This window comes from Manis javanica, chromosome 5, assembly GCF_040802235.1.
Source record: "Manis javanica isolate MJ-LG chromosome 5, MJ_LKY, whole genome shotgun sequence".
Lineage (NCBI taxonomy): Eukaryota > Metazoa > Chordata > Mammalia > Pholidota > Manidae > Manis > Manis javanica.
In genome coordinates this window covers 21,455,781-21,479,977 of record NC_133160.1, presented here as the reverse complement: position 1 = coordinate 21,479,977, position 24,197 = coordinate 21,455,781, and the positions used below count along the sequence as shown (strand labels likewise).

The window sequence follows — 24,197 nt, the reverse complement described above, 5'->3', positions numbered from 1 at the left end:
AGTGGGAGCCCAGAACTGCTAAATAACCAGCGCCAGTAATTCACACCCGGAGCACAGACACACATTGCATGGTGTGCTGGATATTATGGAAACGGAAAAGTAAAATCTGTGAGTGGGTCCCCATAGCTGGCTCCCCTGGGACAAAAGAAAAGCGAGTGTTTTTAGAAAGTCTTAAAGGGACAGGGGCTTCACAGACGGACGGAATCATCCCGGCGCATTCAGCCCAGCAGGCTGGGAATCCTGGGGAACTTTAGGCGCCCTAACCCCCTGGGAGGCAGTGCAGTTCTGAAGCCCATCATGGCAATAAACAGCCTGCTGTTCATTCCCCCTCCGGCGTGGCCCTGCCACAGCAGCAGAGCAGCCTGAGAGGGGCCAGGCCCACAGCAGCCACCCGGAGTCTCCCCCAGGCACGCAGCTGCCGGGGCTAGACCCAGGGCTGCCGCCGGCAAGCTGCTGCCTGGCACAGACAGAGGAAGCTGGGACAGGGTGCGAAGGGGCACCATTCTCACAGGAGAGCACACCAGGGGCCCCTGCTCCCCGCAGGGCTCTGGGCTACCCCCAGGGCTGCTCTTGGTGTGCGGGTAACTGACACAGGCAGAAGAGAGGGGCAGGATGACCAGCAAGCAGGAAGGAACTATGTTCCCCTGGCTAATACACGCGCCACCTGCCTACAACTACCTCTATTGCCATGAAAAGGTAAGATGAATTTAGTCCAGTCCAGAATTACCCAGACAACCCCCAAGAGAGGGCCTGAGGAGACAGATAAGCCAATTTCCCTGAAAAAGAATTCAAAGTGAAGGTCATAACCATGCTGATGGATCTGCAGAGAAATATGCAAGAGGTAAAGGATCAAGTTAGGAGGGAGAATACAGAACTAAAACAATCTCTGGAAGGACTTACAAGCAGACTGGATGAGGTGCAAGAGGCTGTTAATGGAATACAAATCAGAGAACAGGAACACAGAGAAGCTGAGGCAGAGAGAGATAAAAAGATCTCTAGGAATGAAAGAATATTAAGACAACTGTGTGACCAATCCAAACAGAAAAATATTCACATTATAGGGGTACCAGAAGAACAAGAGAGAGAAAAAGGGATAGAAAGTGTCTTTGAAGAAATAATTGCTGGAAAATTCCCAAAACTGGGGGGGGGGGGGGGGAATGGTCTCTCAGACCATAGAAGCCCACAGATCTCCCAACACAAGGGACCCAAGGAGGACAACACCAAGACATATAGTAATTAAAATGGCAAAGATCAAAGACAAGGGCAGAGTATTAAAGGCAGACAGAGAGAGAAAAAAGATCACCTACAAATGAAAACCCATCAGACTATCATCAGACTTCTCAACAGAAACCTTACAGGCCAGAAGAGAATAGCATAATATATTCAATGCAATGAAACAGAAGGGCCTTGAACCAAGGATACTGTATCAAGCATAATTATCATTTAAATATGAAGTGGAGATTAAACAATTCCCAGACAAGCAAAAGTTGAGGGAATTTGCCTCCCACAAACCACCTCTACTGGATATTTTAAAGGGACTGCTCTAGATGGAAGCATTCCTAAGGCTAAATAGATATCAACAGAGAAAAAAAATCACAGCAAAGAAAGTAGACCAACCAAATACTAACTAAAGGCAAAAAATAAAATCAACTATTCACAAAAGCAGTCAAAGGAAGCACAAAAGAGTACAGAATAAAACACCTAACATATAAGAATGTAGGAGGAGGAATAAGAAGGGAGAGAAATAAAGAATTATCAGATTGTGTTTATAATAGCGTAATAAGTGTGTTAAGTTATACAGTTAGATAGTAAAAAAGCTACCCTTGAAACTTTGGTAACCATGAATCTAAAGCCTGCAATGGCAATGAGTACATACCTTTCAATAATCACCCTAACTGTAAATGGACTGAATGCACCAATCAAAAGACAGAGTAACAGAATGGATAAAAAAGCAAGACCCATCCATATGCTGCTTACAAGAGACTCACCTCAAACCCAAAGACATGCACAGACTTAGACAAGGGATGGAAAAAGATATTTCATGCAAACAACAGAGAGAAAAAAGCAGGTGTTGCAATACTAGTATCAGACAAAATAGACTTCAAAATAAAGAAAGTAACAAAAGATAAAGAAGGACATTACATAATGATAAAGGGCTCAGTCCAACAAGACGATATAATTATAAATATATATGCACCCAATACAGGAGCAACAACATACGTGAAACAAATACAAACAGTACTAAAGGAGGAAATAGAATGCAATGCATTCGTTCTAGACCTCAACACACCACTCACTCCAAAGGACAGATCCACCAGACAGAAAATAAGTAAGGACACAGAGGCACTGAACAACACACTAGAAGAGATGTACCTAACAGACATCTACAGAACTCTACACCCAAAAGCAGCAGGATACACATTCTTCTCAAGTGCACATAGAACATTTTCCAGAATAGACCACATACTAGGCCACAAAAAGAGCCTCAGTAAATTCAAAAAGATTGAAATTCTACCAACCAACTTCTCAGACCAAAAAGGTATAAAACTAGAAATTGTACAAAGAAAACAAAAAGGCTAACAAACACATGGAGGCTTAACAGTATGCTCCTAAATAATCAATGGATCAATGACCAAATTAAAATAGAGATCAAGGAATATATGGAGACAAATGACAACAACAGCACAAAGCCCCAACTTCTGTGGGATGCAGCGAAGGCAGTTCTTAAAGGAAAGTATATAGCGGTCCAGGCCTATTTAAAGAAGGAAGAACAATCCCAAATGAATAGTCTAGTCACAATTATTAAAACTGGAAAAAGAAGAACAAATGAGGCCCAAAGTCAGCAGAAGGAGGGACATAATAAAGATCAGAGAAGAAATAAATAAAATTGAGAAGAATAAAACAATAGAAAAAAATCAATGAAATTAAGAGATGGTTCTTTGAGAAAATAAACAAAAGATAAGCTCCTAGCCAGACATATTAAGAGAAAAAGAGAATCTACACACATCAACAGAATCAGAAATGAGAAAGGAAAAATCACGACGGACACCACAGAGATACAAAAAATTATTACAGAATACTATGAGAATACAAATGCTAACAAGCTGGAAAACCAAAAGAAATGGACAACTTCCTAGAAAAATACAACCTTCCAAGACTGACCAAGGAAGAAACAGAAAATCTAAACAGACCAATTACCAGCAACGAAATTGAATCAAATCAATAATCAAAAACTACCCAAGAACAAATCCCCCGAACCAGATGGATTCACTGCTGAATTTTATCAGACATACAGAGAAGACATAATACCCATTCTCCTTAAAGGTTTCCAAAAAATAGAAGAGGAGGGAATACTTCCAAATTCATTCTATAAAGCCAGCATCACTCTTAATACCAAAACCAGGCAAAGAAAGACACCACCAAAAAAGAAAATTACAGACCAATATCCCTGATGAACACAGATACAAAAATTCTCAACAAAATATTAGCAAACTGAATTCAAAAATACATCAAGAGGATCATACACCATGCTCAAGTGGGATTCATCTCAGGGATGCAAGGATGGTACAACATTCAAAAATCCATCAACATCACCCACCACATCAACAAAAAGAAGGACAAAAACCACATGATCATTTCCATAGATGCTGAAAAAGCATTCGACAAAATTCAACATCCATTCATGATAAAAACTCTCAACAAAATGGGTACAGAGGGCAAGTACCTCAACATAATAAAGGCCATATATGACAAACCCACAGCCAACATCATACTTAACAGTGAGAAGCTGATAGCTTTTCCTCTAAGATCGGGAACAAGACAGGAATGCCCACTCTCCCAACTGTAATTCAACACAGTACTGGAAGTCCTAGCCATGGCAATCAGACAAAACAAAGAAATACAGGGCATCCAGATTGGTAAAGAAGAAGTCAAACTGTCACTTCTGCAGATGACATGATATTGTACATAAAAAACATAGAGACTCCACTCCAAAACTACCAGAATATCTGAATTCAGCAAGTTGTAGGATACAAAATTAATACACAGAAATCTGTTGCTTCCCTATACACTAACAATGAACTAGCAGAAAGAGAAATCAGGAAAACAGTTCCATTCACAATTGCATCAGAAGAATAAAATACCTAGGAGTAAATCTAACCAAAGAAGTGAAAGACCTATACCCTGAAAACTACAAGACACTCTTAAGAGAAATTAAAGAGGACACTAACAAATGGAAATTCATCCCATGCTCTTGGCTAGGAAGAATTAATATTGTCGAAATGGCCATCCTGTCTAAAGCAATCTACAGATTCAATGCAATCCCTATCAGAATACCAACAGCATTCTTCAATGAACTGGAACAAATAGTTTTAAAATTCGTATGGAACCACAAAAGACCCCAAAAAGCCAAAGCAATCCTGAGAAGGAAGAATAAAGTGGGGGGGGGGGGATCTTGCTTCCCAACTTCAAGCTCTACTACAAAGCTGAAATAATTAAGACAATTTGGTACTGGCACAAGACAGACCCACAGACCAACGGAACAGAATAGAGAGTCCAGATATTAACCCAAACATATGTGGTCAATTAATATACAACAAAGGAGCCGTGGACATACAATGAGGAAATGACAGTCTCTTCAACAGAGCGTGCTGGCAAAACTAGACAGCTACATGTAAGAGAATGAAACTGGATCATGGTATAACCCCATACACAAAAGTAAATTCGAAATGGATCAAAGACCTGAATGTAGGTCAAGAATCCATAAAACTCTTAGGAAAAAACATAGGCAAAAATCTCTTGGACGTAAACATGAGTGACTTCTTCATGAACATATCTTCCTGGGCAAGAGAAACAAAAGTAAAAATGAACAAGTGGGACTATATCAAGCTGAAAAGCTTCTGTACAGCAAAGGACACCACCAACAGAACAAAAAGGTATCCTACAGTATGGGAGAATATATTCATAAATGACAGATCCGATAAAGGGTTGACATCCAAAATATATAAAGAGCTCACACACCTCAACAAACAAAAAGCAAATAATCCAATTAAAAAATGGGCAAAGGAGCTGAATAGACACTTCTCCAAAGAAGAAATTGTGATGGCCAACAGACACATGAAAAGATGCTCCACATGGCTAGTCATCTAGGAATGCAAATTCAAACCACAATGTGATATCACCTCACACCAGTAAGGATCGCCACCATCCAAAAGACAAACAACAAATGTTGGCGAGGTTGTGGAGAAAGAGTAACCCTCCTACACTGCTGGTGGGAATGTAAACTAGCACAGCCATTGCAGAAAACAGTATGGAGGTTCCTCATAAAGCTCAAAATAGAAATACCATTTGACCCAGGAATTCCACTTCTAGGAATTTACCCTAAAAATGTAGCAGCCCAGCTTGAAAAAGACAGATGCACTCCTATGTTTATCGCAGTGCTTACAGTGTTTACAATAGCCAAGAAATGGAAGCAACCTAAGTGTCCATCAGTAGATGAATGGATAAAGATGTGGTACATATACACGATGGAATATTATTCAGCCATAAGAAGAAAACAAATCCTACCATTTGCAACAACATGGATGGAGCTAGAGGGTATTATGCTCATGATATAAGCCAGGCAGAGAAAGACAGGTACCAAATGATTTCACTCATCTGTGGAGTATAACAAAGAAAAAAACTGAAGGAGCAAAACAGCAGCAGACTCACAAAACCCAAGGACTAACAGTTACCGAAGGGAAAGGGACTGACTGGGTAGGATGGATGGGAAGGGAGGGATAAGGGGTGAGGGATAGAAAGGGGGCATTATGATTAGCATGTATAATGTATGTGGGGGGGACACGGGGAGGGCTATACAAAACAGAAGACAAGTAGTGATTCTACAGCATCTTACTATGCAGATGGACAGTGACTGTAATGGGGTATGATGGGGGGAGTCTAGTAAACATAATGTTCCTCATGTAATTGTAGATTGATACCAAATAAATAAATAATAAGAATGGATAAACTCCAATGTTTATATATGTAATAGGAAACTACTCAGCAACAAAAATGAACTATTAATATCTGCAACATGGATGAATTTGAAGCATAAAATATATAGATTATACTTACATTTTAGGACAGGTAAAACTTATCTATGGGGAAAACATTCACACCTATAATAGAGGTTGTTCTTCCCCTGTCTGCCAGGGGATAAGCAGTATTAACTAAGAGGCAGGAGAGAACTTCCTTGGGAACGGAAAAGTTCATCTTGATAAGAATGCCTATACATTTATCATTTTCACTTAATGGTATATTTAAGGTGTAGATCTCTTATTGTAGGCAAATTTTACCTGCCCCCGAAAAAAAAGACTCGTAAATACTGAACTCAAGACATGTTGAAATGTGTGTTAAGTGTGCTGAAGTGTGCAACTTGTTTTAACTGTTAAAAAAATGGTTTGTTGAGTGGATATGAGGTAAAACAAAGGAATAATTAAAATTATAGAATCTAAATTGTGGATATATGGATATTCATTGGAGACTTTTTTCAACTTTACTATAGTTTTGCAAGTTTCCGTAAAAAAATGTTTCGGAAAAATTTAAATGGAGGACTCTGGGTTTATCCCTGGTAAAGACTTGGTTGTGAACTACAAAAGTATGAGCAGTAATTTATCTGTAATGGTGAGCTTACAGGCAACACCTGTAGCTGATGCCTTTTCCCTCACTCCATGACTTCTCAAAGATTCCGGAGAGGTGTTTTTGGTCTGGGCCAAATACTTGCAGTGGGTCCAGAGCTTGTGTTAGATCTAATAATCTGGTTGACTAGAGCGTCCTTTTCTAGTCTACTACCATTTCCGCCACTTTCCCCACAGCTGCTCCTATTTTTTCAGTTTCTTCTCTGATCAGACTAAAATCCCAGTCAGAATGCTGTTGGCCCGTATGTGTCTCAGCAGCAGTACAGGGCTGGATTCCATTCTGAGAGGTCAGTTTCATGTGCAGATTTTTTCCCCACAGATCTACCTTCTCTGCTTTCTCACTAGAATTATCAGCTCTTTATAAGCAAATATTTATAATGTTCAGTTTTGTCCTTTAAGTCATATTCCTTTTAAATCATCAAATGCATGAGATTATTCTTTCCCAAATCCTGTTTTTCTCCTTTAAAATGTACCTCCACACCTACCTGCTTGGAAATCTACAAGTAAAACTCTGAAGTCATGTCACTCTTCGGTCCTATATCCTTAACAGCTGTATCCTTAAACCAGACTCATTTACTTTTCATATAGCGCCTTTATAATTAACCTCACGGGACTCTTGGCCTCCTTTATAGGACTGGAATTTTATGAAATCATATTTAAGTGAGTCAATAAGTCTCAAATTTTCTCATTTATTTTTGTAAGAGAGGTCTGGTAATATACTCTCACGTCTTTGTGCACTCTTCTGAACCAGCTTATCTTGCCTGGATGTCTATAAACGGATCTTTTTTTTCTATTCTCAAAACCCTCCTCCAATCTGTTCTCTGTTGAAGTCACAGACCAACCCAATAATACCCAACTTTTCATAAACCTACCAAAATGTGTAACTTGCTTATTATCTATTTTCCTTACTAGAGTATAAATTCAACAAGGGTAGGGACCAGATTTGTCTTGTTCCCATTCCAGTGATTCATACATAGCAGGTACTTTGTGTGTTGAACTCATGCTAGGAACAATAATCAGAGGTTCCTCAGAAATGACCCAAATCTAGTCCTGGCCTGCTGAAGCCATCAAGGGAGAAGTGAGCTTTCTAGGAACACCCAAAACAACAGACTAGGTTGTTATCTCTGTGTGCCCCTATTACCTCCATTTTTCCATTTGGTGCTAGTCAGGAAATGCAAATCAGAAACAACTGAGTATATAGCACCAACCTTTTCTGCCATTGCTTTCTACCACTGCTGTAGCTGACGCCTTTTCCCGCACTCCATGACTTCTCAAAGATTCCAAAGAGAGGTGTTTTTGGTCTGGGCCAAATACTTGCAGTGGGAGTCTCATTCCCTTCCACTCTCCCTTGTAGGCTGTTTTCCTCTGCTTAACTCCATCACCAGCCTTAATGCTTTTGAAGCCCCATTTCCTGACAGGGCACTTACCCCCACTATTCCCTTAAAGTTCACAAAACATCAGAAATAAAAAGGAACTGAGTGATCATCTAATTCCAGTCCCTCAACTGAAGACAGAAGATGCAATTTGGCTAAGGATACACACATAAATGGTTAAGTAAAATGAGGACTAGAACTCATATTCTGACTCCCACCTAGTCTAGAACTTTAAACCGTTGTTCTCTCCTGAAAGAACTTTTCTTCTTATATTCAACAGCAATCTGATGTAGTAGACAAGAGTATGTATGGGTTCTCAGTTGAAGTGCTCCAGATACTCCAAATACTGGCCTTATTCCTTCCTACCCACAAAGAGATACTATACTACATAGCCACCAGAATGATGTCTTACCTCTGTAACTTGAGCAAAAGTCAGGTTCTGCAGGTGTAAAGTGGGGAATATTACCTATTTCTGAAGATTTATATAAATAATGATTGCAAGGTGCTTAGTACAGAGTCTGGTACTATTGTTATCAGTGTTAACTATTAGCCTTCACATCTGCCTCTTACAGGCTCCCCTTTACATGATTTCTCTAGCAATGCAACTTCTCACTCTGGACTCAGTACCACAGCTATATTGTCAGTTTCCAGCTCCTTGCCTGTCACTGAAAACAACCAACTTCTTCAGAACAAATGCTGTTTCAGCATCTTGTATGTCACACAAGACAGACCTAAACACACAATGGGAATTCAAAACACCTAAAGGAGGCTTGCAGCAATGTGCTGGAGCAGGCATGTATGGTTTGCAAGAGACAATTGCTAAATATTAAGGAATTTTTAAAGCAAACTGCTTTTAAAATGTTTTAAACCACGGAGACTGGGCGAATGACAAAAAGTAAGGCTTCCCTTCCCCCAGCTAGCCAGTTTACCAGCATATCATTGTTAGGGAATCGCACTTTCTACCAATAGGAAGTAATTTGTCATTCACTTCTTTGAAGTCCCCTCTACTGCCACAATAGATTCTAACTCTGCTCTTTATAAATCCAAAACTAAACCTCTTCTAGATCCAGTTTGACTCAATTCAGGGTCAATTAAGCTGAAATTTATCAGTCCTTCATGCTCAGGAGTTACGAGGCCCTCTTCCAGTCCCAAAAGCCGAACAAGAAAAGGCACCAGTCTTCAACCCCATTTCCAGGCTGAGAGGAAATGTCTGTCTGGGTGGCAGGATCACTCCTTCAAGAAACTAGAGCCATGCTCACACTCCTGTTGCCTACCTTGGCATGCTGGAGCAACTCAGATGCTGGATCAAGTCTTGAAGCCAATCGGGGAATTCTCCACTGGCCCCCAATGGGCACATTACCACCCATCAAACACTTTTTTTCCATGATTTGAAAAGACAAACTATGCCCACTACTACCACTCTTCTTCCTTTCCTTTTCAGCCTCCTCAAGGAACATGGAGAAGGTAAGGTTTTTTTAGCCCCTGCTTCTCCTTCTATATAACTCAGACATTCCACAAATTTAATTTTCAGCAACCCAAAGTCAGTTCTCATAGGTCACAAACTGAACCAAATATATAAATACTTAAAACTACACATTCTTTATTCATACATGTGACTAAGGGCTACTAAAACTGTTTACAAATTAAAATTTCAAGCAGTAATTTGGTTTTGGTTCATGTTACCAGGAGGTCTGGCAGCTGCACAGTACTTGGCAATACTAAAAACCACAATATACATGTTCACACAAAAAGTGAAGAATGGGAAAATGCAATAAAGTAAATAGTCACAGGGTTTCCCATCCTGCTATATGCAATGAAAGCCAAACAAAAACGTTTGGAAGCAGAACTCCAACATCTCCAAAGACTTATCTAAAGTTGCACAAATCCAACCTGTATCCAACTTTTCAGAGAGAACCTAGCTTGAGCAGAGAATTGGATATGGGGAAGGAAACAAACCAAATAAGAACACAAGATATGACTGTATTGGAGTGGGAGTTTATCTGCCCTCCAACTCTGAAAGTGCTTACACAAAGCTTCCACCTGTCTACTTCAAAATAAACACTGAAGCACTGGAACAAGGCTGGAGCCCCTTCCTGAGCAGGCTCAGACCCATGACAGAAGAGTGCTGCCAGTGGCCGCCCACATCATCCCCCAGAAGTCAGGGAGAGGCAGGGAACAGTTGACAGAGGAAGGAAGGGGCCCTGCCTTTGGAGTCAGGCAGGCAGCCTGACTGAATAATCTGTTCACCCTTATCAATGAGACCTTGAGCAAGTTTCTTCTCTTTGCTTGGGTTTCCTTACCTATAAAGTGGGGATAATAATCCCCACTTTACAGGGTTATTGTGAAGATTAAATAAGGCCAACCAGGAAAGTGCCTGACAAGAGTTATGTGCCTGATATGTGTATCTGCTCCTTTTTGATGTTCATAAATAGATCCTTTTGCAGTATGATTATCTACTTGTTGGTTTATGGGACAACATCCAGGAAGAATGCCTCTGGTCTACCTGGCTCCAGAGGGCCTAACTAGTAGGAAAGAGATGGACTTCAAAAGGGAAAATGGGTATCCTCCCTTTTCTCTAATAAAATTCTCACGCTGCATTATGGGATTGCTATCACACCGAGAAAAAGCAGTAGAGCAGTAGCCAGATCAAAAGTTTGGGTTCCACTGGCCTTTTAGCTTAAGGCTCAAATTCTCTACAGATTTCCAGAATGAAATAGAATGACCGGGTTCACAGAATCACAGAAGCTAAGATTATCTAGTTTAATTTCATTTTGTACAACACTGAGGCCAGAGGAACTTACTAGTTCTGGAAAACACACTAAGTGATGACCCACAGTTCCCTGAGAATATGACCTCTATATCCACTTGTTTTACCAACAGCTCACACTTTATAATCTAGTCCTATCTAAAACCCACCTAGCCACTAAAAGAGCAGTGAGGCTCATGTGGTCTCTTTCCATGACCTATTATAACTATAACTTGCTTTATGGAAAATAATTCTGCATCCACCATTCATTCTATTTATCTAAGTGCCAGGGCAGAAATGGAGGAATCGCTAGACTCCACAGTTACAGGACTTTATCAAAAAAATAAACTTTAAATAACAAGCATGAATATTGCAAATAAAGTAAAATATGCCTCAGGAAAATGTGGTTTACACCAAAATTTTCAAAGAACATATACCGGGGGGCCAATTCTGCCCTCACTGCACCCTGCTGGAATTTAATTTTTAAAATCGACCTTCTTTTAATGAGACTCTTGCCTTTCTATTGCCTGTGAAGTATCTAAAAGAACAGTACTAGACCACCTTTCCTGAACATTTCCAGGGCAGGGGCATCAACAAGAACTTGTGCATCTCCAGTGTGCAATGTGACTTAGGGCACAAAAGCTGAGTGAATGAACAAAAGCAGATCAGAGCCCCTGGAAAAGAAGCCTGCCTATAATTCATACTGCAAGACCACCTTACTGAAGTAAATTCACTTGAGATACACTGGAGATCTTATAATGCAAAATTTGTTAGGGAAGTTGAGAAATTAAAGAGGGAGGGTTTCAAAAGGGAAACTACATTACAGACACACACACATTTGCTCCTTTGCCACTGTGAATGGGTGTGGGGAGGTGGGTGGGCAGATTCTAGTTTTGCTGCTGCTTCTGGTACAGGATTCATAATTTTACAACATAAAAGTGTCACCTAGTTAACCTTTACTGTGACCTATGAAAAAAGTAACTGAGGCAAATTCTCCAAAGAACTTGAAACACAATAGGGGGGAAAGTTTAGGAGGACTACAACAAAATTTAAATGCTCAAAAGTAAAGAACCAGCTGAATGCAGCAGCAGGGCTAAAAGGAAATGATAAGGCATCACTTTTTTTATATTCTAAAGCTGTGCTGTCTGAAAGAGCTTCACCTCATGTGGCTACCGAGCACTTGAAATATGCTTAATTCAAATCACAACATAATGTAAAATATACACTGGATTTTGAAAACAGTACATTTCTGTATTTTTGTATTGTATATTGAGAGCAACATTTCAGACTATTGGGTTAAATATATTACTGAATTCATTTCCCTTGTTTTTGTTTTTTTAATGTGGCTACCAGAAAAACTTAAATGACATCAGGTGACTTATTTCCATTGGATAGTGCTGCCTAACATGGAGATCTCCCAAGATCATGTTGCTCTGTGAACCTAGAGCTGTGCTGTTCAAATACAGTAGCCACTAGCCACGTGTGATTTAAACTTAATAGTAGCTACAAAGACTAGTAACTACCATATTAGTGCAGATGAGAACATTCCCACAGAGAAAATTTTATTGGACAGCACTTGTCTAGAAGAATGACCAAGAGCTGGACAGTTCATACTGAAGAGCTAAAACTCTATCATACTGACCCAGAATTTGAAACGAATGAATTTCAGATAATTCACTATATACGTGTTAAACTGACGGAAAAAGTCACTTAATTCTGGAGCTTTTATGAACGTCTTACAAGAGCATGTTTATAAGAAATGGTACTTGGCAGTTAGTCCAAAAGTTATTAAAAAGATGAAGGTTCTCTCTAGTACGCCAAGACACCCTTGGACACCAGAGAACCAACCCTTCCTGCCTGCCCTACTCATCATTCAGCTCAGTCATGCCCCAGAATGCAAACCTCAGGCTATACCATTAAGGGGGCAACTTTAAGAGCTTCCAGGACAAACACCATTTTACATAGTGCCAATGTACTCCCCACTACTAATCATTTCATTGTACTAGATCAGCATACTGTGTACCCATGAACTTTGGTCAGAGATCACACCTTCCTTCAGCTTAAACACACAAGGCTTCCTTTACACTTGTTTTTGTCTGACCATTTAGCAACTGGCTAGGAAAACCTTTACCCAGTTCCTGTGGGACGTAAGTATACCTTGTACATGTACAAGTACAACCAAGAGCTTACTTGTGCAATTTAAGACTTCAACATTTTGAAGAAGACAAATTCGTTTTCCACCACAGCATGGTAAGAGCTGGGTGTACAACACTGCTAAAAAAATTGAGTTAGCATGGGTTACATCTATGGCTAAGCTGTATATCCTTGTGAATATCTTAAAAGCTTGGAGACAAGAGATGTTTCCAATTCCAACCTGTCAACTCACTGGTCATAGAGGCAAAGGTAATTGGCACTATCTACTTCAGTAAGACTGTACTAATCTTTCCACACTTTAGCCAGATTTATAGCAGAGGGACCCTGCTGGTCCCATAACCTACACAACAGAAGGAAGTTACGTATAAATGACCATCTCTATATTGCAACCCAGTATGTGGAGGAAGTGTAGTAGGGAGTGTCTTTAACTCACTTCCAAGTGGACAGGAAATCTTCAACAGCATCAGTTGGTATAAAACCCCTTAAACTAGCTGAATTTCTTTACCTTTAAGCCTTTCCCACTCTGTAAGGATTAACAAGTGGCATGTGGTAGAACAATGTGGTGGTTACATTTGATAGATACCACAAATGACATATCTTACTCATTAATCAAGAGCTGAGTGAACTCACACCAATTAAGATGCCGAGGCTAGACAGAAAGCAGTGAGGGAGCTTCAGTCTGCATAAAACTCATAGTCTTGGATACCAACAGTTACTGTATAAGCAGGTAAAGGGGCAAAACTGGCAGCATCAGAATAGAGAAGAAATTAAATACTACAGTGCAGCCCTGAATTCACTCCTGGGATGTGTTACGCTTATTCAACACCTGACTGTCCAGAGTTAATTATGTTCTCTTGCAGGTCATGACTCTATTTCCTCCAAATCACCTCCTCCTCTCAACATGAAATGACAAGTCATCAGCTGACCAGGAAAAATGAATGACTTTAATATATTAAATTACTAAAGACACGAATCCAGATGTCCAGAACTGAGGTGCCAGCTCCAATACTCTGCTGTGCCATTTTTCTACAGTTGGGTGTTTTCTTAGTCTCTATGAACTAATCGTCAACATTTTCCCTGGGGGGAGGTCCCTGGGCTACTTGACAGAATTCAATATGGTTAATGAGATTTCTCCCCACTACCTCCAGCCCCCAGACTTTTAAGAGTGCTGCCCTTCTGTCCTGAGGCTGGAATGCTTACATCACATGATTTTTTTTGCCCCATCTGAACTCTTCAGTAGTAAAACAATATGTAGAAAAGCAGTGCTACCTTAGCCACTTGTTACTAGTTATGTTGATCCAGAAAAGGAGCCATGTTCGAGAATGGCTGTGATATCCTCTGGCACAAAGTAGCTCAAGGTACCAAGAATAAATCCAGGGAATAGCATAGTAAAGAATTAACATTTATATGAGCAGACACCAGTAAGAGACAACTTGCTAAGTTGTTCAGCAAGAGGGTACACTCTAGAACATTTTACAGTAAGTTAATGTGATCTATCAGATTTTATGCCAAAAAAGATGAAAATGAAATCAAGCAATTTTTTAGTTAAAAAGAATAGCTCTAAGTTACAATTCTACCATATTCCAATAAAAGGTCTACTTTTGAGAGGCACGGAGAATGGTGGTGATGCACATAACTGATAAACTATTTCTTACTGTAAAACACTGGAAAGCAGACAACGAATTATAAAAGTGAGTGACCTCTCAGGAGCAAGAAAAGGAGTAATATTAGCACACAGTCCACCCCTTTAAAATGGTAAAAGCCATTCTGGGTATCTGTAGGCAGCTGATTTCACTCTGATTTCATTCAAGTGCTTAGTCAAACCTTCATAATTTTAAAACAGCTCAGTCAACTACCTGGAATTAAGTATGTTTAGTCTAACCCCTCTCACACACGCTAACAACCTAAAACTCTTAATAGGTCACAGTTATAAACGTTTTTCAAGAACTCTGGTTAAAAGAACAGCCCACTAATTTCTCTCCAACTGCAATCCAGATTTTTTTTTTAATGACTGGAGTTTACAGAAACTTTTCATCTGCTAATTTTTTCAGAAGTTGAACAAATGTGGAAGGGACAAAACCATCAGTATCAGAAAGCAGCAAATTTTTTTTCTCTCCCTTTTCCCCCACCTCAAATATCTCACATACTCAATGAAAACAGATTAAGCAAACAAAAAAGAATAAAACTTTAAAGGTATGTGCAATTGACAATGTATTCTGAAGATTTATTTTCCCATTTCCTAAAGTATCTGGTTTCCAGTTCTCTGAGTCCATACAACAGAAGTGGCTTGCTAGCAAAACACACAAACTCTGAAAATGTGGATACCACAAATTTGACCTAGAATCAAGTTTCCTCCCTGCTGTTCCGGGTACCATCTTCTTTCCACACTGCAGCATTAGCAGACATAAACAACAATTGTTACCTCCGAGATCACCATATCCACCTTTCCAAAGGCAAAAAATACTTTCAGGAGTTAAAAAAAAAACACCTGATGGCATAACTTGGTGGAGTACTATTGTGTAAAGCATTAAAAGCATCAGCCTGTTTTATTTTGTGACAAGTTTATTGAACAGTATTCAAGATTTTATGAACAAAAACCTCTGCTGAATAATGCCAAGGTAGTAAGTACTTGGTGGCAATGTTGTGGCCATACTGGCAATGAGTCATTTTATTGTGTTAGTTTCTAAAGTTTGGACTATAGCAGAACTGCCAGTAAATTCATGTGGTAATTTTTCAAGGTGGGAAATAATTTTTAAAAGTGATCACTGCCAGAAATTCTTTCCAGAAGATCTGACTAGCAACAAGGTTACATTTCTTTACTCATTTTTTAAGTGTCCTTGAAACTGGTGAGTGGATGTATTTTTAAACAGTTGACCCACACCTGTACACAATGACAGAATCCAATACAAAGGAGTTTGAGCTTAATAAAGGCTTTCATGCATCCTTATTTTTATCCAAGGTATGTTTACTTACTTCCATACAAAGCCCTAGATTTTTATTCAGTGGGTTAAGACTGATCTTCTAATTACACTGAATATTTACTCTCTGAAATTTCTAATGAAAAGTTTCCTAATGGGATTTTCACTGTTGGTGCTTTGACAACTTGGAAAAAAAGCTAGGAACTACATTTCACCTCAAAGGTAGGAACTGCATTTCACCTAATGCAGTTGCATTAAAAAAAAGCCGCTAGTAATTGTACATCTGAACTACAGTGTTAAACACAGAACACACCTCCAATTTTGCTTGTGAACTGTTTTGCTCAAGTTCAGATAAAGTGTACACATTTGCTTATTTATGAAATACATTTTGTGGACTTCTCTGACGCTTAAAAAAAAAAAAACCCCAAACAACAAAAAATCACCCCAGCAGGGGTAGGGGAGGAGATGAAAAAAATTTAAACCTAATGGAAAAGATTCTCTTCCATTCATCTCAGGAGTCACCAAAAACAGACAATAAGATTTACACATAAAGTTGAAAAATATCATGATGTGTTTACAAATGCACACAACTTCGAGCAAAGCTTTACAAATCCTTCATACCATACAAAGCAAATGAGAAAATAATGTAAGTTCATTTTTACCCCAAACCTAGTTCTTATGAGAAAATTTGCAGGAGGAAGAGAAGAGGTATGAATATTTTCACAGAACATATTTTCAAGAATTTTTTTAGAACTCAAACTCCAACGCCCAGAACAAGAACAGTATGCTTAGCAGTTAGAACTATGTTAATAAGTCCCAGATACACAAAAATTAAGTTCCAGAGGGCAAAGCATTTAATTACATTTCACAACTAAAGAAGCACTGTTGTGATTCAACCAAATGAGACAGTTCTCTCCAATATCTACACAAACCACTATTTTCTCAATTTATTTAATTTGATAAACAATGAAATCATTTTCCTTTTTAGCATTTATCTAAGATGTAGAAATAACAAATTGCAATAATGTATATGAAATATTTAATAAAAATGTACGAACATATTACCAAAATAAATTGTGAAAAAGATAAAAGACTTTCATCTTCAAACAACCCATTTTTCTAAAATGAAAATAGTCAGCTTTCCAATGGGGAAAATAATCTGCAGTTGAAATAAGACTCCCAAGCAGCGCTGAAGTTTTTGCACTCTGTCTTTGGAATGAGAAGTGATTACTTAACAGAAAACTTAAATTGAACAGCATACACAAACATCATATTGCTTTTTTAGGTGACGAGGCAGTATCTAATGATCTGTCAAAGCAAATTAGTATTCATGAATTAAAAGACCCACAACACAGCCGTTATCTTCTTTGGAAGTCTAAACAATCCTTTCCTTAAACAAAAAATCCTATACTGTCAATCCTCTAAGATTATAGTGATAAAAGGCTTTCCAAATCTTATCACACAAATGAAACTGTTGCCACTCTTAACTCTAAATTACACAACGCTGTATTTCAGTGTTCCACTGACTTGTAACACCAAAAGGCACTATTTTTTTTTTTTAAATAGGAAATATCTCTTTTAAAAAGGCTGACCGGCCCCTTTGTAAGTACATTGAGATTTGAAGGTAATGTTGGGGCTGTTTCAAACCAAGATAGGGGCGCATGTAAAAGATAATTTTTTCATGAAATCTCATCAATCTCCTATTCCATGTTTATGGTGTGACACATCATTAGAGCATTTTAACTAAGAAGGAAAGTAACCATAAATAGAACCTTTTGTAGCAGACAGGAGGATGTTGTAAGCTGAATGTTTTCATGACAAGGACACTTACCAACCAGAACCCATGTGGTCTTCCTGCCTTAGTGTCCTGAATGCCAAAGAAAATAGCACAAAACGGCAAGAAGTCTCAATTCTCTCCCCTCTGGCAGCTACACTTGTACTCTGGATGAAGAATTTTTACAAACAGGCTCCTGATCAAACAACTAGACCAAAAAGCCTCCAAGTAACAGGATTAATGCACGTCAATCTATGGGCCAGCTTAGGTATCTTTTATTCTATAATACTATTGCTAACAAAGCTAACAATTTCAACTTCAGTTTTAAAAACCTAGATATATAATCATGCTCTTTCTTATGAATGGACCCTCTTTGTTTAGTTACAAGCCAAAATTTCACAAAAATTTGGAACAGAAGGAAATTGCCAGAACATTAGTCCATGATGGACAGGACCTCATATCAAGCATCGTAAACAATGATTACCAAAAATGGTTTTTGGTTTTTGATGCCATCCAAACATGAACAATTTTTAAACTGACTAAACTAAAACTTGGCGGTCAAACCAAAAAGGCTCTGGTAAGTAGAGGGCTCCATATTTTATTTTTGTGGAAAAAGTCCTATTTCACACAGTTTTAAGTGTGACATTAGAAATCAAAGTTCAAGGTATAGCACAAACCAAGTGTGGAGTGTTATATTAAAAAAACAACAAAACAGTTCTGCTCATTTACAAATGAGTCAATTAGGCAAACAAAGCAGTAACTACAGAAGGACTATCTATACAGCAAGAACCCTCAAGAAGGAATAACGGTACATACAGTGAATCTGTATACAGAGATTTTTATTCAATTTTAAAAGAAAATGAGGACTTTAGACAAAGCTTTGACCCTATAACAAAGCAAATCTGTCCAGCTTTAAACCAAATTCCAAGAGTAGCCAACTTCTTTTCTTAGTAGCTGGCAAGAGCACCTTTAATGAGCTCTATTGACATTTCTATTTTCTTCATCCCATATGGTATAAAACAAAACCAATCTAGACTCTTTGATAAGCTTTATATGGTCATTGCACTTTACAAATGGTTTCTCTAATGTATGCTAAAATCATTTTTGTTTTCTCTCCAGACAGCTTTACTGTAACATATAGCAATGTTTATCCTGGTAGTGAGTCTTCTGTAAACAGTCAACCAATGCTCTAAGTTATAGAAACCAATCTATATGCAATTGAAACAATCCACAGGTTCTAACCTGGAAATACTAGGAAAACAATCTGGATGCATTAATCACAGCACTATGAAGATCTACCCTATAAAGAATTGATGTGAATATCTACCCTAATACTAGTTTTACTTTCCTTGATCCTATAGGTCTGTCATTTAAGTCAATGACAGCAGCTGTGGCTTCATCCCGAGATTCAAAGGCCACCATGGCTTCACCTGTGGGCATACCTTTTTCGTTGTATTTCAAACACACTGAGCCCGGGATCACTTGATAGCCATAAAAGAAATCTAAAATCTCATCAATAGACACAGTGAAGGGCATGTTCTGCACTTTAATTACTGTTGGTCCTGGTTTTCCAGAACTAGATCCAAAGCCAGGGGGACCACCAATGTGGATTGGGCCAGGGCCAGGCCCAGGCCCAGGGCCAGGCCCAAAAGTTGGTGGCCCACTTAAATGCCCAGGGGCACTTCCAAGACCAGGAGGCCCACTTCCAAAGCCAGGGGGGCCACCTAAACTACCAGGGCCATTTCCAAAATTCTGAGGGCCCCCTCCAAATCCTGGCCCACTTAAATTATTTGGTCCACCTCCAAATCCTGGCACATCCAGTCCTAGACCAGGCAACCCACTATTTCCAACTGAAGGCATACCAGGCCTAACATCACCAAACGCCCCTCCTAATCCTGGAGGAGGAAGTGGTGGCCCAAAGGCATTCGACCCACCAAAATTACCCGGAAAGTTAAATGGAGGCCCATTGCTGGCCTCCTTTGATCCTACAGTCAGGAAGGCATGCTCTTCACCTCCTGCACTAGGCATTCCCGCATTGGGCATTCCAGAACTTGGCATTCCAGCACTAGGTATTCCCGCACCGGGCACTCCAGGACCAGGCATTCCAGGACCGGGCATCCCCACAGTGGGCATTCCTGGAACAGCAGGATTACCTGGCACAGGCATCTTTAACCCCTTTTTTCCTTGAGCAGGGGGATTTTTCTCAATTTCTCTCATATCTTCTAGAGTAACTACATGAACAAAAGCTTCTCTTCCATTAAGCTTTTTACGGTGTAAACGTTCAGACTTACGTGCATCATCTTCATTTTTAAACTGAACCAATGCCTGTCCTAGACCTTGCCCATTGTTATCAACAAGAACATGTACAGCATTTTCATCCACTGGGATTCCTTCCAGGAACTGAAGAACATCCATCTTGGTAATGCTGAATGGAATATTTGTTATGTGGGCACAGACTTTGGTAGAGCTGACATCCCCCTCCGGATTTAACATCATTTCCCTCTGGTCATAGCTGAAGTTCTGCAGTCTTTTTCGAATCATATCTATCTTTTCTAGCATACCTTTCTTAGTAATTGGATGAACTTGAATAAAGCGATTGCCCATATATTGTTTATGACGACACAGAGCAGCCTTATAGTCAGCCTCATTTCTGAACTCTACGAAGCCTTCACCTGTTGCTTTCCCATTGGGTCCATAAGCAATATAAATACTATCTTCCACAATATCCAATTTTTTAAAAAAATCAATGACATGTTTGTTTTCAGCTTCAAATGGTAGCCCTTTCAAGTAAACACAAAAGCCAGCCTCGTGTGGTGATCTTGACCTTGACCTTTTCTGTCCACTGGGCGATTTTGACCTGGGAAGTGTCTGAGGAGGGGGATGGGTTTGTCCAGAAGGTCCTATACTTTGCTTAAAAGTGATATGGCCTCCCGCAGCTACCCACTGTCTCTCTGTGGCAGGACTAATTTCCACATAGCGTTGAATCATCAGCATTCGGTTTCGTTTCAAAGCTTCAAATGTATCTTGAGGGGAAAGAAACTTAACCAATCCATTCCCATTATTTCGACCTACATGATCTTTCAACAAATGCACTGCATCAACACGGAGCCCATGGAAAAAATCTCGGACATCATTTTCCATTGCAGAAAAGGGCATTCCATGCACACTGACATACAGATCATCAGGATTGATGGGAAGTGGTTTCACACTGCTTTGAGAGTTCATCTGGATAGGGTTAACAGGATTCAGTGGACCCAAAAACACAGGATTCAAGTTACTGTTCAGATTCATAGGTGCTCCAGAGCCATTCATTCCAGCAGGTAGAGGTGCCACAGGTGGTGGGTTCAAGGGTGGCATGCCCGACATGGGGGGCAGTGGGGTCATGGGTGGCACAGATGGGACTGGGGGAATTGGAGGCACAGGAGGCACAGGAGGCAATGTAGGTACTGGAGGAGGAACTGGTATTGGGGGAATGGATGGCATTGGTGGCAAAGATGGCATTGCTGGGATTGGAGGAATTGGTGGTGGTGGGACTGTGTTCATTGGAGAGGCTGTGCTTGGAATGGTTGAACTAAATGTTGGGTTACCAAAGGAAGCCCCCATATTTGGAGGAGCCGTTCCTATGCTGGCTGTAGAAAATGTCTGTATGTTTTTGTTGCTTTCGTGAACAGAAGTGGCAGCAGTAACTACACTGGGTGAAGGATTATTAAAGTTGGGTACTGTTGTAGGCAAGTTTACCCTGCCACTCATTCCTGAGCTAGGTGGTGGTCCTGATCTACTAGCATTTGCTGGTGGTATATCTAAGTTGGCAGTTTCAAAGCGCCTACGACTCAGTTCAATCATATTCTGCATTTCTGTTTTACTACTCAACAACAGTGTTACTTTTGACCCTTTAATTGTACCACCTGTGCGCATCATACCAAGCCTTGCATCTTCATCAGTGGCAAAAACGATGAAAGCCTCACCCAGTTCACCCCCTACAATATGCACGCCCCCATCAGGGATGGTCAATCCAGAGAAGAAGTGGCGAATGTCCATGGTCCCCGCCACAATTGGGAGACCTTGCAAACGGATGACCACAGCCATGCTGCGCTGAAACCACACACACCTGCAGATGAGAAAAGGCAACGGCCAGGTCAGACTCCTGTTCATCACACCGAGTTTTTAGCTACAAGAATGACCAGCTACCTTATCAGGCCCTCAAATATTCCTCAAACTATCTCAAGCAATTTGGATATTCTAAAAACTGAACATTATATGCCATTTACAATGTAAAACCTACACAATTTCAACTTCCAAAAGACATTTACTCTGGAAGCAAACAGAAATTCAGTCCCAAGACTCAAGTTTCAAGAAAACAAAAACCATAGGATAGTTAAATCAATTATATCATTCAGACCACTGAAAATTATTCAGTAAGATTTAAAAGAAATGTGTAAATCAAATCAGGGAAACAAAGTTTAAGTCTATAGGGAGAAAACATACAAAAGATGCTTTGAAGTTAATAATTAAAACTGGCTTAGTATCTTCCTTATAGAAGTGACAACTCTGTAGAATTATCAGTGTCATTTTATATGGCTCAATCTCAAAATTCAAAAGAAACAAAACTGGAATACTAAAGAATTACAAATAATAATTAACACTAAAGTAAATTCATGTCTCAAGTGAAAACTGATCCCATATTTCATCCTAAAACTCTTCAATCTGCATTAGTTTTATTTATTAAAGAACTGCATATGGAATTATTTATTACAAGCAAGGTTAATACTAAGAATCCAAAAGAAATACTGGAAGAAAAAAAAAACAGCCAAAATCTTAGTTACTTATATTCATCACTTCAAAGAGTATAACCTGGTTACAGTGCCATTTAATATAGCTGTTTTAATTAAAACTCAGGTACATGACTCATTCCTAAATCCTCCATTAAAAGAAAAGGTCATTTTTCCCATAGGGGAAGGCTGATAATGAAAAAAAGGTAAATTCTGTTATTGCTTTTGTTTTAAAAGAACTAGGATTTGAACACTGACCCGACATTAACTCCTATGAATTTCTGAGTGCTCACTACTGATCTCCTTAGACATCTAATGATCATTTTGATTTAATCAAAAAGAATAGTTTCTTCCAGATTTAAATAAAATTACAGTATTTTATAGTTCTTATGGCTTCTAGGAGTAAATGCAAGGGTGTCCCTTTGCAAAATGATACAAAAAAAATTGTTGGCACTGGAAAATAAATTAATGTGGTCAACAACATAGGGTGTTTTCCAAGCCATCTTAAAAATCAACTTTTAAATATAAACCTGACTTATAAGTATAAACCTGGCTCTGTGACCTCAGGGAACTTATAAATTATTTGAGCTTTGGTTTTATGCCTCCTCAAACAAGAATATTAGTACAGCAGTTTCCTGTTGCAAGCTCTAATTCTGTAACTTCATGAAAGCTGTTTTCCATGTCAAATATTGTATGAATACTAATTTGATGCAACAAAATCTGTAATTTTAACTCTTATAATTGCTATACAAAAAGAGAGATACATTGTTTGGCTTTAACAGTTTTCTCATACACAAAAGTTACTTTCAAATTTACTCAAGAAAGATGGAACAGGCAAAACAGAAATGATGTCTGTGAGACTATTATAAAAACACTAGAAATTGGGGGAAGAGGGAAGCTTTTCACTTTTGATTTGCGAGAGTCAACAAGAAAAATTAACACTAACAAACTTCACACCAACACACTTTTTTCTTCTTATTTACTATTAGCAGTCTGTAAGGAAGCTCATCAAGAAGGTTCCAAATCATTATATCAGATTCTCATTCCCTTGTTACTCTAGAATATTGGCCATTTGCAAAATTAAGATAGCATTCCTGTTCAACTTCAAAAAATGCTTAATCACTTAATCACTAAATGGGGGGAAACGTTATCTAGGCACCCCAAACAACTTGAGAGAGAGAGAGAAATGTTACTTTGCACTGGGACAATAAAATGGGAATTTGATATGGTCCAACAAACACAAAAATTTAACACAGGGCTCAAGTGACATACACAGTAAGTCTTCAAATCATCTGCTGCTAAGAGAGGATTTAGTGAAAGTCTGCACAAGGTACATATGAAAACATGATACTGAAAATCTGCCCAGATTACCAGCTAGAAAAGGGGTGAGGATTAAACCAAAGAAAGAGCACAGGATTTATTCATAAAGCCATCTACAAAGGAAAACAGCTTTTAGGTTCTGAAAAATATTAAGATCTGCTATTCTGCTAAGTGCCTATTTGAGAGAGAAGTCATTTCAACCTCTCTTGAGCCTACCTTAATTATTTTACCAAGAGGGTTAGATTCCAATCACTAAGGCTCAATCTGAAGTCAAAATCTGTACTCTAATAAAACGTATGACCCATTATCTATACCTATACCTCTAAGGAATATTTAAAAACCATACCAATAACAAGCACTTGTATCTGTAATTAGTCTAGAATGCTGAGGAAAAAAACTGCCACTGCCTAATAATCAGGAACTCATCAGGAGAAATGCATCCATATAAAATGGACCCCAAAAAAGA

The 24,197-nt window shown here is 39.1% G+C and overlaps 2 protein-coding genes across 7 annotated transcripts in view; both read right to left on the bottom strand.

The window, feature by feature from the left end:
* Positions 1-24,197, bottom strand: part of CPNE1 (copine 1) — a 40,437-nt gene that overhangs the window by 10,461 nt on the left and 5,779 nt on the right. Inside the window, exon 1 of one of the 6 annotated variants that reach the window (XM_037012856.2) lies at positions 21,608-21,747. The exons of 4 other annotated variants lie outside the window; for them this stretch is intronic. The gene's annotated coding sequence lies outside the window, so the exon portion shown is untranslated. Of the gene's footprint in view, positions 1-19,795; positions 19,914-21,607; positions 21,748-24,197 lie in introns of those variants that run through there. One more of the 6 variants, XM_073236677.1, reaches the window with a different exon arrangement.
* Positions 16,417-21,728, bottom strand: RBM12 (RNA binding motif protein 12). Its single transcript, XM_073236676.1, has one exon. The coding sequence runs from the start codon at positions 21,726-21,728 to the stop codon at positions 18,966-18,968; it is 2,763 nt and encodes a 920-aa protein (XP_073092777.1). The 3' UTR covers positions 16,417-18,965.

Bases quoted from the DNA above. Each gene is read 5' to 3' on its own strand.
- RBM12 (XM_073236676.1), bottom strand. From the start codon at position 21,728: ATGGCTGTGGTCATCCGTTTGCAAGGTCTCCCAATTGTGGCGGGGACC.